Consider the following 18,238-nt stretch of genomic DNA (forward strand, 5'->3'; position numbering starts at 1 on the left):
ACCCTATCTACTGTCCCCTCATCCAACTGTATCACATCATGAACTCTTCTTTTATAAATTACACCTTTTTAAAAACCCTTTGGTCTTCACTTTGCACTTCCCTATATATTGATGCGCTCACTATGTTTGTCGTGGTTAGACGAGCATGGGTAAAAGCTGTCGGAAAAAAAACAGGAAGGGCAGTAAGAAGTCTGCAACAAAAGACTACTTTACTCTAGTCTTGTGTAAAAGTCTTTTCAAGCAGCCAATACTAATGGTCTGATACAAATTCATAAACAAGTGCAGCTGTTTTGTTATGTAGCAGAATATCTCCACTTTTAAGTCAGGAATGTAATATTTAATTTCATGGGATGTTGATATTTTGTGTAGGCCTTATATAGTAAATAAATAATGAATGAAATCCACAACTCCACGCAGTCAATAAATAGGTATTTGTAACAAAATCCCTCTTTTTCCTTTAAGATGCATGCACATTTGCAATTTGTGATGGAAATTCCCTCTTGTAACCTTTACAAACTGAATAATGACAATGACTAAGATAAATTGGCAGAAATATGAATTACTTACGGAATAATTGAAGGATATGATATGATAAATTATAAATCTAAATAATGTTTATGTGATGTGTCAATTCTAAATCATCAGCAAAAAAAAGCACAGAACTTATAGTCAAGTGCTCTACAATGCTCATTACCTACGTTACGGTCTAAGCTGAAGCCCCCCCCCCCCCCCCCACCCCTTACATCATTAGATGGTGAAACTCATCACAACCTAAAGGTTAACTTCTCTAAGGCTTTAAGGACCTGTAATTAAAAATGACATAATTGTGGGAGAGGAATCCAACTCATCCAACAAGGATGTATTCTGCAGCATTTGCCCTAAGCTCCTTCTGATTTTGCAATGTGTTTTTTTTATGATTATTTTACTCACCGAACTTTCATAAGAACTTAAATTTAAGCCCTCTAGCATTACCACAAATCTTATAGCGGTCTGTGTGTTGGGATCCAATTCTATCCAATTACTGTTATGGTTCTTATTTATCAATAGCTGCTTACGAACCTACAGTTTTTGAGCTTAAAGTGTAGAGTAATCGTCAGCCTGATTGTGTCTGCGTTTCAACCACAACCTGAAGTCACTGAAATACTGTGTATATGTAAACAATGATGCAAGAAACAGCAGTGGGAAAAACATGCTATTAAAGTAATCAAATGCTTAAAGCAGTTTCAGCTAACAATACTGTAAACAATATATGATTAAATAATAGACATAGGCAACTGGCAGCCCAGGGGCCACATGTGGCCCTCTGTCTTATTTTGTGCCGCCCCCAAAACGAAAATGTAATTCATGAAGTTGGAAGTTATACAGAGAACAACATAAACACACAAAACTCAAGAAACACAGAAAATGACTGCAAAATGTCAACAAGGACACACTAAACAGCCACTTATACACAAAATGACCACAAAAACAACAACATATACAAAAGGACTTCAAAGACACACAAAATGCCAACAAAACTGCATTAAATGACGGAAAAGGGCACAAAATTACAACAATAACACAAAAACATTTAACAAAAACACAAATGATGACTCAAAACACACATTAAAGGCAATAAAAATTCACCATATTGACAGGAAAATGGGCAAAATGAATTCAAAAACACACAAAATGTCTAAAAACCCCAAAAAACACCCAACACAAAAGGACAAAACTTATTGTTTTTTCCTGTATTAAAGCTCAGATTGGTTATAATTCTAAATGCCAACATAAATGTTGATAATGTGACCTATGGATCAGACAATCACATTTTTGCGGACCCCCCTTTGATAAAAGTTACCTATCTCTGGAATAAATGGACGTTTCTGGCCAAGGCTGGGGGCTGAACACATTTGTTGTTCTAGTCTTTGAGCAAGTTAGACATGCAGCTGTTTAAATGTAAAAATGACAACTGCCTTTTGAACACATTTATTATTGTGTGATCCTTCCATATTAAGAAAGCCAGGTCACGTTCAACCTTGTTCTCTGCAAAAAAGGCTAGGAGTGCCTGGACCAAATGGTCTGTCTGAACAGTTGAGCTTGGTAGCGGTAGGTAAGAGTCTCCTGTTTATAGTCTAAATGGTTGAGCTTTGTAGCGGTAGATAAGAGCCTCCATTTTCTAAATAGTAAGCTAAAGCCCCAGATGTTCAACGCCCTGAAAAACTCCCATGGGCAAGATTTACAGCCATGGTTCCTCCGGTCAGTACATAGACAATTCTGGGAGAAGTTCTATGTTCCAGAGGAGATTGTGGTCAGTCGGTAAACACCTTATGTGGCAGCCTAGAGACAAAACTAATCTTGTGTGGTGAAAAGTGCATTTCTGTATAAATCTCTTGGTCCCAGTAAAGTATTTTAATGACTTAAAATCACAGACAGGAAGGTCCTCACCTCAACATGCATGTCTGTAGCCCCATCTGTTTGCTTCTTAAGGTCCATGCCCAACAGGAATAGGACAAAGAACACAGAAAGTATCCTATCGGAACTGCCCTGGTAAGTCAATAGAGTTCTCCCAGTCTGAGCGAGTCCCTTCCAGTCCCGACCCAGACTTTTCCTACTCAAACCCTTCTGTGGTTGTGACAGAATTTATGTAATAGATAATTCCCCCATTTTGTTTTACTCCTCACACTGATCCTATGTTTTCTGAACCCCCCCAATGCTAATCTGTAGACCCAACATCATTTCATTCAGTCTATCTAAAAAGATCATTATGGAGGGAGATTTAGAAAGCTTTAGACCACCAGAGGAAATAGTTGCTAGAGTTTAAAGATATATTGTAGGATAGTAAAGCACTCAAGACTTCTTCTAGTTTTTAAAAGTAATAAACCAAATGCCAAGTTTGAAGATTTGTGATTAAAAACATTTCCTCTGCCCTGAAGCTTAACATGTCTTAGCTTTGCAAGGATACAAGACTCAAGTGGATGTTTTGGAAAATCATGTCTTAAATCCCCATTAAGCTGATCAAGAATTGGACTATTCTTTTGAGCAACGTCTATAATAACTATTCAAATATCTGTCACATTACGTATTTACTAGCTAGAAGTGGATTGATTGGTGTTCTAACATCATACAAATAATTTAGCATTTCTATAATTTTCATCCCTTTATATTCATAGTTTGGTTCTTGTAACTCATTGGTTTCATTAACAACATAATTTTCATCTTCTTGCCAAGGTTGTAAGTAGAGCCGTCACCTGGCAAGAAGCAATTCGCAGAATTTGCTCCAGTAGTTGCTCAAAACGGACGACTCAGAATATAATGCCTTTGCAATTCTTATTAAAACAACATTCTGAAAAGTGTTGCAGGTTTTATGGTAATGGTTCTAAACAATCCTATCCTTTAAACATACACATGTTCAGAAGATCTTACGATAGACACTACACCAATTATTAGACAGTATAAATGTGTAGTGTTTCTGTTCGGTTCCTCTCACTCGCTTTCATTAGTACAATGCTTGGATTTCATTCTGCGCCGGAGCACAATGATGAATCTGCACTTGAAAGCAGACATTCATTTATATCAGAATGAAGTGTCAGGTTGTTAACACAAAACATTCAGATCATGACAGCTTAATTAGGATCTGTGATAACTGGAAGGGTATGGGTAGAGGGTAGGCTGAAGACGGGGGAGGGACTATGTAGTTATTGTCGGTTGGAACATGTCTCGTTTTTGTTTTCATGTTTTTCTGCAAAAGAAATTTTGACCAATTTTCTTCCCTTCTCCTGTGCAATCTGCAGGATACTACCTCGACTGTATGACTCGCTCTCTTCATGCACTAACTGAATACTAATCACACTGATTACTTTTTTCTATTTTTCCTTTTACAAATAACGTCATCAGGTCTTCAGCCGTGTTTTCCATTCTTTTTTCAGATTCTCGTCCGGTCTCTATACTTGCCTGCCTACTGTTTCATATATGGTTGTCACCGCTTCTGTAAACTTCTAAGTTGTTTGCTTCCTAATGTCATGTGATCTCTTAGAATGCTTTAACAGTTACATTTTTTCCACAGATTGAACGCAATATGAAGGAACCTTCTGAAAGTAGTTTTTGATGTTGTGTTTTAAGCATAAAGCCTCTTTGATTTAAGAATGCAAAAACTAAAAAAGCTGGTGATAAAAGTGATTGCATAACTCGTCATATGACCTCCTAAATGGACTCGTTCCTTACGTATGAGGCTTGTTTGTGAAACCCTGCTAAAACAAAAAGGTGAAGCGAATAATTAACGTCGGTTTAGCACATTTTATTGACCATCATGCACTTTACAAAATGAACGGCAAGTCACAAGATTTAAATAAGGCTACATGTGCTTTCACACCAGGACAGCCTGCGGGACTTGCTTTAATTGGCAGAGGAGTGTCGAAAAATGTCACACCTTAATTTGGTTAATTTACTTTCACACTGTTCTTCAACTGGCCACGACCAAAAATGGAAATCTAAACCGTTCAACCGATTTTATAGGCAATTGTGGGGTTTTTTTTTCCAAAAATGATTGTCCAGGATGAGCGGAAGGGGAAGCAATGAGCCAATCACAACACAACTATTGATTTTTTAAGAAAAAAATTTAAACCATTGTTACCCTGCTCTAAATTTCTGTAAAAATAAAATTCACAAGTCTTGACACACTAACAAGAGGTTTATTCAGCAAGTACACAAGTCAATTACAGCAGGGCCACAGACCACAACACAGAGTGAGAAATACTATTTTAGATTTTAAGGTCTTTGGTTAGCTGGAATTTTCATTCACACTAAGCTAATCCAGACCTTTTTATTTTTTTTTACCAGTGTTTAGTTTGTTAATAATGTCCACATAAAATGTCTTCAGTATGACTTGATAAATTTTGTATTTTTTTATTTTTTTATTTTAATGTTTTACATTAATAGATTTGTTTGTTAAAAATGTCATTTGCATGTTTTTACTAATGTAGTTTAATGCTTGCATCTGATGCTCAACAACTGTCTTTCATGTGAGATTTTCAGTAATGTGTATTTGTCAAAAGAGTTGAAAAAAAAAAAAAAAACCTGGCCTTGGCCTCAAACTGTCTGTGGAAACTTCTTGATGACTACAATCTACTTCCACTTTAGTAGAATTTCCAAGTTTGACTTGTTTAAAGTCTGTGTAAAGCAGAAATAAATGTATCCTAAGAGTTTGTCACACCACAGAAACATGTGTCATATAACCACTGAGCCAAATTTGAAAGTATATAAAGTTAGGTTTCAAAATCATGGAAAAACAAGCACTTCTTTCTGCTCTGAGATGCTGGGGGCGTGTCAGTTAGAGGCGCTGGAACCACGCCCTCCTTACTGTGTTTATGGGAGAGAACAATGTAAAAGCGGCTCCAGCGTCGATAGTGCTTCCAAAAGTGCTCAATAGGGATGTAACGATTCACTCAACTCCCAATACGATTCAATTCACGATACTGGGTTCACGATACGATTCTCTCACGATTTATTTTACAAAATGGGAATGTAGACAAATGATGATTGAAAAATATTCCTTTATGTTTTTTGGGGAAAAAAACTAGAAAATACTGTACTATTTTCCTTTTATTTTTCATTGTCAAAAGAATCCCTTGATAAACTATTCAAAACAATGCAATTTAACTAATAAATCTGGAATGAAATAAATAAAGGAATAATATAAATGAAGAAGAAGCCTATTAATTTAAATTCTGGTTCTATAGTAAACAATACAAAACTGTATAAAACAGTCTGCATTGTATTTACGTCAGATATTTGTTTGGACTAGCAGAGGGCGCTGGTAACCCAGTGGTCGGTTGGGATCCAGCTATTCTGTGCAGTGAAGAAGAGATGAGATGCGCTAGCAGACAGAGCTAATAGAAAAACGTGACTTTTACAGATATTCACGTAATATTACAGATATTCTTTCGGTGCTAAAGGGGTAATGAATCATTTATGAACTTGTTTAAGAGTAGAAGGCGGCCAGAAAGAAAATAATAGCAGATTCCGCCCGCCGCCTCAGCATTTGGACAAAGAGAAGGATCAATATTTAACGCCCTCTGCTGTTTAAAAAAAGTACTGCGATTCAATTTTCAGAGAATCGATGTGAATCGATTTTTAACTGCCTTACGATTAATCGTTACATCCCTAGTGCTCGGATCAGGCCAAATGAGATATTAGCAGAAAGGTCTGCTCCGCCCAAGTAGGAATATGTGTTTCCTTCCCGGAAGCAAATTTTGCACCTGCTAGAGGCGAAAAACAAAATTGCGGTGTATAAACTTGCTCATTTCATGGGAAATGTGGCACCAGCGGACATGTTTTATTCCTATTTTATTTCTGACCCGCCATTAAATCCTGAACACAGAAATTGGAAACAGTTTTTGAAGCCGAGCTCCATAATTCAATTATAAATGGTTGAATGGCTTTGTAACTTTTTTAAGGAATACATTTATGACCTATTTAATATGTTTTGAAAAAAATGTCAGAATTTGCTTTACACAGTCTTTAAAGAATCAATCTTAATCTTCTTTTCATCCAAATGCTAACTGCTAACTTTACATGAACATTTCACAGCCTGTTTCTATATCAGATCATTAAAACGGGTTGTATTTTCATATCATATTTGGACAAAAATGAAAGTATTGCTAATAATGCGCTCATAGTTACCAGAATATTTGAAAATGCTAAATTAAGACATGTTTTTAATGTGTTTCTTGAAAACTGCAGATCCTGTTATGCGTGTTATCTTATTTAAAGTTGGGGGAAAAAAAAAAAATATATATATATATATATTTCTTTTTTTTTCCCATATGGTGGTGGGTGGATTAGAAAGGCATAGTTTTTTTCTTTTTCAGTTATCATGCACATTTTTCCAAAAATGGATCAAATTCAAATTGCTTACAATGCTTGTCCACCCTCACATACCTCAAACAGAATTAAAAAAACTAATCCATCGACCACCAACAAATGTGAGGTGATCCATATACTGTATGTTGCTGTGAAGAACTAACAATCTTTCAATGGCAGAATCTTTATGGCTGTGTGTTACATCTCTCACCGCTTCTCTGCTTTAATAGGAGTACCCGTTTTGTTCATGTCTCATAACAGGTCTCTGCATATGTGTTCATAGAGATGACACTTTTCTCCTATTAATCTCTTCTCTTCCCCCTTGCACCCTTTTCATCCTCTCTCCCAACGCTTAAAATAGAAGTGGAGCAAAAAGGTAAATAAACAGACACGATCCAAACCCTAGCTCCTTGTTTTGTGGCATTTGATTGTAAACTCCCAATTTCTCCCCATAGTGGCTTTTAAAATTTTTTTACAAATTTTGCTTTCGATATCGCCTGACTTCGCTGTCAACAGCCAAGTAGCGCTATAAGGGATGTAAGACTACCCTTTTAAAAGATGGCATTAGCAGCACAAACTGTTAAAATGGGGTGTATTTGGCTACAGTAAATAGGAGTCTCTTCTACTCATTTTTCTGGGTATCTTTGATACTCACATTGCCTGGCTTCCAAACCCTTTTCCATAGCATGCCATGCTAACACTGTCTGTTGGCATTTTTTTCAAGCTATTGCTTTTTACAGCCCCTTTTCTCCAACTCCTATAGCTCTCGTTTCTTCACATTATTCCCACCTGAACATTTTCTGCTCGTTTCCCTGTCGATTCCTACGCCACCTGAACACAACTAAAACACCCCAACAGACCTTAAGGAAAAATCTAAAGATTTTAATGGTCATGACATTTGCACAACTCTGTAACAACAAACCTCACAGGTATTTGCTGAAGAAAAAGTGTAAACACACTAAAGTACACACAATTTGCGGACCCTGCTACATCCTGCTCTACCATAACCTTTCCCGTTTTTTTGCCAAATGACTTTAGCTGCCTGCATATTTTTTTTTTGTTTACAGGACCAATTGTTTGGTTATGTTCTGTTTTTGTATTGCTTCCCCTCATTTGTGTTCTACTCTACAGTAAATGTCTATGAGGCCAGCCCTGTTTTGTTTCAGACTACCTAATATATATCACTATCTATTTCTTTTTTCCTTTCTATGCACCAAACCAAAATCCTTATATTGCTTGCTTGTGAACATTGGCTATACCTGTTAGTTGTGCCACATATTAAGATTTATTTGGACTTCTATTGTCCAAACAAAAAAAAAAATGAAGATGAGAGATTAATGGAACTAAATGTTATGGTCATATATTTTAGTTTTTAACCAGTGTGTGTCTTCTCATTCTACTCTTCTCCCAATACTAGTTTTTCTTTGTCCCGGGACTCTGAAAGCTGTTGGTGATCCTTCTGTTCTGTTTGAAGCGGAGCAACAAGCTGGTGCCTGGTGCAAAGACCCACTACAAGCAGCAGACAAAATTTACTTCATGCCATGGACTCCCTATAGGACAGATACTCTAATTGAGTACACCTCCCTGGATGACTTTGAAAACGCTCGGCAAAGCATCACCTACAAACTGCCTCACAGGGTAGATGGGACTGGATTTGTGGTCTACGATGGGGCCGTATTCTTCAACAAGGAGCGTACGCGCAACATTGTTAAGTTTGACTTGCGGACTCGAATCAAAAGTGGCGAGGCAATTATCAACAACGCCAACTATCATGACACGTCTCCTTACAAGTGGGGAGGTAAAACAGACATTGATCTGGCCGTGGATGAAAATGGACTGTGGGTGATCTACGCCACAGAGCAGAACAACGGCATGATCGTAATCAGCCAGTTAAACCCCTACACACTGAGATTTGAGGCTACCTGGGACACGGCCTATGATAAGCGCTCAGCCTCAAATGCCTTCATGATCTGTGGAGTACTGTATGTGGTCCGTTCTACCTATGAAGATAATGAAAGCGAAGTCAGCAAGAGTATGATTGATTATATTTACAACACCAAACAGAACCGTGGGGAATATGTTGATCTCCACTTTCCCAACCAGTACCAGTACATTGCATCAGTGGATTATAATCCGCGAGACAACCAGCTCTATGTATGGAATAACTTTTACATCCTGCGGTACAACCTGGAGTTTGGGCCTCCCGATCCAGCACATGGTAAGTGCTCAAAACCTCCAATAACTTCATCTGCACACAATAACTTTAAATTGCTTTGCTGAGATTGTCATTTTCGTGCTCTTTGATATTCCTTTGCTATTTTCCCCTATGTATCAAGTGTCACAGTTGACTGATTTTTAATTTAGAATCTAATATGTGCCAGATATGGTGTTGGACGCTTTAGAGTGTTGGAAAGCATCTCGAGGGTGAAGTGAGCCGGGCTTTGTGGTAAACAACACCTCGAAGCCAGTTACCATATCATGAGGGATCAGTATCTGTGGGATTTGGGGAGGTTTACCATCCAGGCGTTCCCTCAGTCCCTGGTGCTATGGCTCGAGGGATTCATGCTAGCATATCCCTTTTTTTGCAGAAGGAGTAAAACAGCAGCAGAGCTAGGGAGACATACTCTCACCTTTGGAATTATACCTGTATGGCCAGGTGCAAAATCTGGATCCCCATGAGCTAAAAAAAAAAAAAAAAAAACAAAGAAATGTACCTTTACATTCCTGTTTCCTTATGAAAGATCAAACACTGGAGGTCACAAAAGCAGTGTACGTTTTTAATCTAGTTGTCAAGAGTTGAGCATAGGCTAGCCTAGCTCCTTTGATAGTTTCTTCATTGAGAATATAATAACAGTAATTACCCTAATCCCCTCCACACCTCGAGTCCTAAATCCACGTAATGCTTAGCACAGTGTGATGAGCCACAGAGGTCAGGCCACTTTTCCACTAAATATCAAAAAAGCTCAATATTTATTAATGTGTTGGCTTGTACGCACTGGTATTATTAGGACATGGGTTAGCGCTGCTTAATTGGGTTCATCTAGTAAAACAACATTCGCCTCGCCAGGTTTAGACAAGCTACACAGTGATATGGACTGCAGTGCAGGTATAACATCAAGTAAGTGTCATTTTCCCTCCACGGAAGAGAAAAACTGTTTGTTCTTTGGTGTTTATGCTATATAAATCATTGCCGTATATTAGTAAAACTGCAAAGCAATTTAAAAAGTTTTTTGATTCTTAAAAATGTACAATTCTATACATATAAAATCATTTAAAACAAGCAGATTTTACTACGTCTAACAGTCACTGCAATAGCGGAGACCATGTAAAATGCTGTAAACTATTTATGTTGGGATTTAATTGTAAAATCCTACAATTTGATTTAAAATAGGTTTTGTGTAGGGGTGTGTATTGCCTGGCATCTGGTGATACAATTTGTATCCCAATACATAGGTCACGATACGATACGATACGACATATCCCGATATCACAGTATAAGGCTAATCTGTAAATGTGTACACCTTCATGAGAACATTATGAAATATGTTATTGGCATATTTTACACTTAAAACATTGGCCTTAACATGCCATGTGCCAACAACTTAAAATAAAAAAATAACATACAATCTGCCTTGTGGCTTTTAAACCAACTTTGACTTTAGTGCAACTTAACTGAGGTACATGCCTAGAACAACAAATAAATGTAGAAAGTTAGTACTTTCTTTTTAGATGTTATTGAAAAAACACAAGCTGGTCAACATGCCCAGGTTTCAGTGCACTTCTTTGTGCAGTTACAATGTCTCCTGCAGTTGAAAAGACTTTGCTGGTTAAATAAAGGAAAAAAAAAAAAAAAAAATTGATATGGATGCATTTGGAATCAATCCGAGAATCGTGCAACGTAATATCGCGATATATCCCCGAATCATTTTTTTTCAACACCCCTAGTTTTGTGGGATTTTTGCGCTTACAGGAACACAACATTTACATGTGACTTAATTTATGTCATCAGACTTTTTAAGTTTGCATAGAAATCCCCTTTCAAAAACATTCCCTGCTTTGCAGTAAATGCAGCTGTCATTTGAAATACATATTGTAGGTTAATTCCCCAGATTTTCGGCACAGTTTGGCAGATGATCAACAAGGTGAAAGTTTTTCATATTTTTTTTTCCATTGAAGTTCTGTATACATATGTTATTTTGTCGACAATGGCCATCCTTGATAAGGCATGAGCTCACTGCTGAATAATATATGTCGAGCTTTAGTCAATAAGTGCAAGGGAAGAATGGTCCAGGTTGATCATCAAGATGTCAATAAAATTGTCCTCCCACATAGCTGATGTTGACACATAAATGATGGCATTTTTTCTTGCTGTCACTGGACGCCTTCTCTCTGACATCTTGATGCTTGTTTCAGTGCCTAGTGAAGCAGGCACTGCAACAAGCTATTAGAAGGCTTTTGTGCTGCCGAAAGTTGAAGGTATGCACTTTTGGCAGAAAAAGAAACAAACATAAAGCAACTCAGAAAGGAGCATCTCAGGTTTGCTCATGCTCAAATCATTTCACATTTGTAAATGTAATAGCTTTACTGCAAATGCAGAAAAACGCTGTTTGCAGACAATTAACCCTTTCACCTTCACTGAGCTAAATGAAGAGAACATGTATCCTACATGTATGCTACATTTAATCTACAGCAGAGAGGCAATAGCTCAACGCTTTAGAAGTTGTAAACACATGAGAAATCAAGCTTCTTTCTGCTAAAAAGCAGATGCTAATCTAACCATAAAAAGCCCAAAATGTGGTCATTTTTTTCACCTTTTAGCCTCAAAAATGAAATTTTTCTTTTTTTATTTTATGTACAGTGGATACTAGGAGTGTCCCGACCCAATATTGATATTGGATATTGGTTTGATATCAACAAGAAAATGAATATCGCATTTTATCGGACTGCATTTTTAAAATTTTCTATATATATTTTATTATATTTTTTCAATTGTAAAATACTGTAGATATTATGTTGGAGGTTCAAATGTATGTAACCAATTGGTTAATAATAAATGGGTCATTTTTTTTTTCATACCTACTGTTACTGACTATTGTAACAGGAGGCTTGATCAAGTGACATCACTTGATCAAGCCTTTTCTAACATTCCACACTACAAAATAAGTAATAAAAGTGTGCATGATTCGTGCTGATGTCGTATCGGATCGAAATCAGTATCGGCTAATATTCAAGGCTGCAAAATCGGTATCGTTTCAAAGTAACGAGGATTCATCTGTGATGTCGAAAACATATTTCCTTCTGTACATATTTGTTACAAATTCTTGGTTTATTTTTAGTTTTTAAGTCCACAGATAGCTCATCTGTTTGTTTGTCATGGAATAATACAAAGTCAAACTATCAAATTAAAGCAAAAACAGTTGGACTCCTGTCAAGTCCAAAAATATTGCTCGTGTAGAGACGAGATCATCTCTTGTAGGATTATGGAGGGAATGGGGGTCACATCCAACAAGCAGCTCTATTAGAAATGGACATTAAATGGGTCAGTAAGCCCCAATTTTGGCTTTAACCAGCAGCACTATAATCCACTCATTTATCAAGGCTACATGCATATTTTTTTTCTTCTTGTGTATACTAGCGCATAAAAAAGAGCTATTACTTTGTCACATCTTGTAAGAAAGGTAATTAAATTGACTTAGATAAGTATTTCCCAACAAAAACACATGATGTGACTATTTCTCTATTCATGCTATGCCCTGAAACTTGAACACAAGCTATTCATTAAGCATATCTAAAGAAACCTTCACCAGAAGGCTGCACAAAGCCACGTTGCTTTGATGGGACACAGGTGAGCCTTCCAAACTATTTATTTATCCCTTGCTGCTAAATTACGGATGTATATAAGCCCCTTAGCGCTGCGGTTAGCACCCACACAAATCAAGCCCGCCTCTTTAATTGTTCAAATGTCAATACATTTACATACAGCTTCCTTCTGTGCTGCACCCGCAAATTATACATTTACAAGTGGGGATTGTAAGACGGAATATGACCCAATTTGTTTCAAACTATGTGGCTCCATTAAAGCTACGTGCCAGTTAGCTTCTACACGCTGCATGTGGCCATAAAAAACAAAAATGTCTGGGTGTTTGTGTGTTCTGAAAGTGCTTTACAATGCAAAAATGGTCAGCTGTGACCGATGCTGGTGACTTGTATGCATTAGTAGTCACCCAAGAGAGCTTACCTCTTAAATGATGAATATACAGTTCTAGAATAAGTAGTACAATGATTCATTCCTGTCTTCTGCAGTGCTTACATGGTCAACTTCAACGCAATTTAGAAAGAAAACAAGAATAGCGGGAAAGAAAGACTAGCGCCATCAACATTTGGCTTTTACAGGCATCCAGGTAAAATGGCAGACATCTCTTCTCTAGTGGCTCAGTAGAGGAACAGAAAGATCAGCGCGAGTTAAAAGAAGCCAATTTGTTTGTTGGCGTGAACAACACTCCTCTTCTTCTATCGCCCCCCTGTCAGTTGCCCAAGTGGACATTGTGTTATGAAAGGAGAGGGTAGTGATGTGGAAAATTTCCCTTTTTGTTTTTGTTTTGCTGTCGTTTTGTCAAGTCCCAGATCCCTTTTTTTTTAATTTGGTTCCATTGTGTCTTCCTTTGTCCCTCCATTGTGTCCAGTGTTCCTCTATGTTCCAGCTGACTTTCATCTTTTCTTTAAGTCCTTCTTATCTGTGCTACAGAATAAGCTTTTTTTTTTTCATTCTTGTTTTAGGCAGTAGCTCCACATAAGGAATGTGTCTGTTTGCCTTCCAGCCTGAAGCCTGTCCAAAGCCTTGGTCAGACAGCTTAAATAATGCTCAGTGCGAGTTGTGCGCTCTAAATGAGAGGATTTAAGTAAATCCCAGACTTTCCTCGAAAAATGGCACACAAAGAACTTGGCCAGGATATCAATCACACTCATTAAAGATTAGGTTGAACTTTTTTGTAAAATTGTTATTGACCAAACTGAGTGCAGGACTAAAAACATAATTATTTTACAGTAGCATGTATTGAACAGCTTGCATTGGACACCTTTCATATTAACCAAATCTACAGGAGGCTACAGGGCTACTGACTACGCTCCTGGTAACACATGTAGAATGCAGATAATGCTTTCAAATGTTCTTCTTTGTTTTGCAGCCCAGTAGCAAATGGTGAAGGGGCTGGTAACAGTGGTTATACAGTATATATATATATATATATATATATATATCACTGTATTAATAGAGTTAATAGATGGAAAATGACATGGTGTAACCAATTATTCTGGTCTTTCCATTGGATTATTAGAAATTTAATCTTTGGATTAATTTGTACCTCTATATGTTTTATACCTGTTTTATCATTATTTTTGGAAGCTCATAAAAATTGCAAGTTGCATAAAGTTACACCTGGTTTTTTTTGGGTTGGAGGTGATGATTAGTGAAGGGCAATATTTGCTATTTATGTTCGATATGCCAACATCGTCTAACGCAAAATGTTCAGTTTCCGATATTAACAGATACCAATATATATATATATATATATATATATATATATATATATAGACCCCCAACTTCCTAGGCCTGGGACGATAACAGATTTTGCTGGACGAAATATTGTCCCACAAATTATTGCCGATAAATGATATTATTGTCGATTTTTTTTTTAGACCAAATTAACCACTAATGTAATGATAACATATCATAAAAATGCAAGTACACCCTTTCAAATGCAACAACTTGTATTTCTCATTAGTATTTTTTTTTTATTTAATATTTTAAACAAATAAAACAAACAGTTAAAATAAAATGGACTCTCAGTCTCTGTTCGCCAAAAATGGCACTTTAATAAATATCACAAACAAAAACAATAAAATAGACCCTGTCTCTGTTAAGAAAAAAAACCCCACCTCAAATGCAAAACCACACACAACCAAAGCAATAGATAAAATGGTTTGGCGCGCCGCAAAATACGCATGAATATGGCAATTAACCGAGGCCGGCAAACTTACCGAGTTCATTTTATTTACCGTCCGGTTAATTGATTTATAGATTATCGGCCCAGGCCTACCTCTTCCTACACCTTATTTTAGGTCACATAATATATCTCATCATGGAAAAAAACCTGGTTATTGCTACTTTTAGTATGATACCCCACTGGATGTATTCCTCTAGTTCCCATCATAAGTGCAAAAAAGGGATAATAATTCAACTTTAATAAAGGAAAACGTCTCGTTTGTTTTAATATGGTGTCTGAAACAATAACACGTATCGATTTGTCAATATACAGTATGTGGAAAATCCGATACCGGTATTACATTTTATGGCTAAAATTGGTCGATAATATTGATTGGCTGATAGTATGGCTCATCTCAGCGATCATTTTTGGTCTTTTTTCAAGGTAGCTAAAGCTGCTAGACAGTTGAATGTTTGCATTGCGGTGCTACTTGTGTTGACTAATAGCATGTTTGCACCTCACACGCTAAATGCAAAAGCAATGGATTAAAATAAACTGACAAAATTGATTCAAAACCACATTAATAATTAAAGGCGAGACAGAAATAATTCATTGTTTCGGAAGTAGGAGAAAGAGAGTGTAAAAGTAACATGACGGGATATGAGGTCATCAGATGTAATCTGAGTGGGAAGTCAAATCTGAGGCCTCAAGTATGGGAGAACATGCAAACTCGAGTGGTGATACTTAACCCTTGAATTGCTAAAGTGTCCCCAGCTGACTCAGAAATGAATATGGTTTTAGTATTTAAGTAAGAACATGTACATCTTTATTTTAAAATACTTTAAAATACACTTCTTAATTTACATTAGTTTATTTTAATCAAACGAGACTAAAACTAATTCTATTTTTTAATCATGTATTTTTTTTTCTTTCAATAACAATACATTTGTATTAGGGCTGGGCAAAAAAAATTGATTTATCGAATTTGTAGATAAAAATGATTTTTATTTTGCAAATTTGAGTTTAAAAAAATTGTTATTTTATTTTATTTCATTTCATTTAGTTTTATTTATTTATTTATTTATTTTTCCACCACAGTTTTTTCGGACTTTTCCGCATTCCGTCCTTGTGGGTTACCTTAGCGTGATGTGAGCCAGCCCGCTCTTTGTTTACATTTGAGTAGGTTATATGTGTGCCATAGGCATGTTTCATTTTTTATTCACACTATGCTGAGACGCTAAGGGAAGAGTTTATTATTTTTTTTCCAATTGTAAAGTTATATGTTATAAAAAATATGTAGTTATCTGATTTCTTAATCAGAAAATCGAAGCTACTGTGAAGTTGCTGTTGCACTTTTGCTTAAACCTGGGTTAAAGCTTGAAATTGTTGAATGACAGAACCATTTACTTTTTATTTTGGGATTATTCTATGGATTTTTAGTCTTGAGGACAATCAAAGCAATAAAGTTGCACTTTTGACAATATATCTGATGTCTGCAGTCATTTTTAAGTGCATTGGAAAAAAAATAAGCGAAAATCGAATCAAAACTCAAATTTTCAGAGGATTTTTTTTTTAGGCAAAATCGCTCTGCCCTAATTTGTATTTATTATAATATTAGTCTTAATTAAAACATTTGCACCTCAAGCTAATGTTCTTCATAGCATCATTGTTTTGTTTTTTTATGATAATTTGCTGTGCAGGTAGCGTGCACAATGAACGCCAATAATGGAACACAAGTATTTAAACAAAAGCGAACTGAGCTTCTTATTTAAAATGTCAAAAAGAGTTGTTTTACATGAAAGGGAGAGGAAGGATGTGATTATAGTTACACTGGGTGCTTTATAGCCAAGGGGATTCACACACAGTCTCTTGTTTGATTACTGTCTGACTGTGAAACAAGGCGTATTAAAAGAATTACTACTCAGACATCACAATGGTCCCCGTCACTCCCTGACACGAGCCTTTGAGGAGATTTATGTTGCACAGGCTTGAATACTGTAACCGTTGGAGTAATTATTTCTTCATTCTTTGTAAATGTGGGTCTGCATCAGTTATTATTTTATGTTTTCATGAGACCAACTCAAAAAAGACATTTTCTTGTCTTCTGTGTAGCAGGGTGTATTTGTATGCTCAGCACATTTCGAGCTAATACTTGAAATTTGAGGCACGTCTTGTACAGAACGCAGCAGGGGGGAAAGGGAGGGATGAAGCAGTAGTCTGGCAGCTGCAATGTCTGTTCTCTATACTTTGGTGTCATTTCGTGTGTGAAGGATTACACACAAATGTGTGTATGTGTTTGCACGTATGGCAGTGTTTGCTTGGCCGTGAGTGGGAGGGGCCTCCCTGTGTCCTTGTGATCTACGACTTTTGGAGTAAGACAAAAAAAAAAATATTAAAACGTGATAGTCAATAACATAATCCACCTAAATTCACCTGGAAGTGTAGTGTTCGCTCCTCACAAGGAGGTGACTCCTGGGAAATTATTTGAAATTTCACTCAGCTTTCCTGATATTTACAGCTCGCGCACAAGCAAACACGTGCCAAGTTTCCTTCCATTATGACAAATGCGGAGCGAGAGATATGTAATCCAATTTCCTTTGTGTATTATTGTTGTTATTGGCAGATATCAAGATGCATCACAAATGTATTATAAATCATTGCATGTCTCATCTCAACAACGGCTTCATTTCCATATGAACCTAGATGTATGGCTGTATTCACAGAAGGTGGAGGGTGCCATGCAATACAGATGAGGTCTTTCAGTTGCTTTAGCGCAGTGAAATGTATATTATTATTATTCGCTTTTTAAAAAATAATTCAGAAGCTGACAATTTGTACTATTAATGAACTTTAGCTTAATTTGTCCTTGCCAATAAAAAAAAAAAAAATGCTGGAATCTGAAACAAACTTCAAATTGTGTATGTAGAGGCTTCACTCACTGGCTTCTTTATTCTGGCTAATTCTCCTAATTTGGAAATAGTTCATTCATTCATTCCATTCACTTGTAAGGGCACACGCTAATTAACCTTACGTACATGTTTTTGGATAATGGGAGGAGTCCGGATTACTCACACAAGCACGGGGAGAACATGGAAACTTCACACAGGATGGACCCTAGGGTTTATTTAAACTCCAGACCGGACCTTCTTGCTGTGAGGCAGATGTGCTAACCACTACAATACCACATGACTCTTGCAAGTAGTTATTAAACTTAAAAAAAAAAAAAAACATGCAGTATTTAGTTTAAACTTAGCTTTCACAATAAAAAATACTGTTTTAGCTTAAACGAGATGTCTTCCCCTTGGGTTCCAGGTTCCAGTTTTGGTGTGGCTGCTGTAAACGTAATGAAAACATTGAAATCTTTTAGGCAAATGTACGCGTTCATTTGAATTCTCCTGGACAGAGGAGGGGAAGGG

The 18,238-nt window shown here is 36.6% G+C and overlaps 1 protein-coding gene across 32 annotated transcripts in view; it reads left to right on the forward strand.

The window, feature by feature from the left end:
- The window catches only part of adgrl2a (adhesion G protein-coupled receptor L2a), a 117,722-nt gene that overhangs the window by 63,597 nt on the left and 35,887 nt on the right, over positions 1-18,238 (forward strand). For 26 of the 32 annotated variants that reach the window (XM_028445714.1, XM_028445707.1, XM_028445710.1 and 23 more), the window contains exons 5-6: positions 7,202-7,216; positions 8,258-9,058. In XM_028445714.1, coding sequence (XP_028301515.1) covers positions 7,202-7,216; positions 8,258-9,058 — 816 coding nt within the window. The remainder of the gene's footprint in view (positions 1-7,201; positions 7,217-8,257; positions 9,059-18,238) is intronic. The other 6 variants (XM_028445693.1, XM_028445725.1, XM_028445719.1 and 3 more) reach the window with 1 other exon arrangement.

The sequence above is a fragment of the Gouania willdenowi genome, chromosome 4 (genome assembly GCF_900634775.1).
Source record: "Gouania willdenowi chromosome 4, fGouWil2.1, whole genome shotgun sequence".
Taxonomy (NCBI): domain Eukaryota; kingdom Metazoa; phylum Chordata; class Actinopteri; order Blenniiformes; family Gobiesocidae; genus Gouania; species Gouania willdenowi.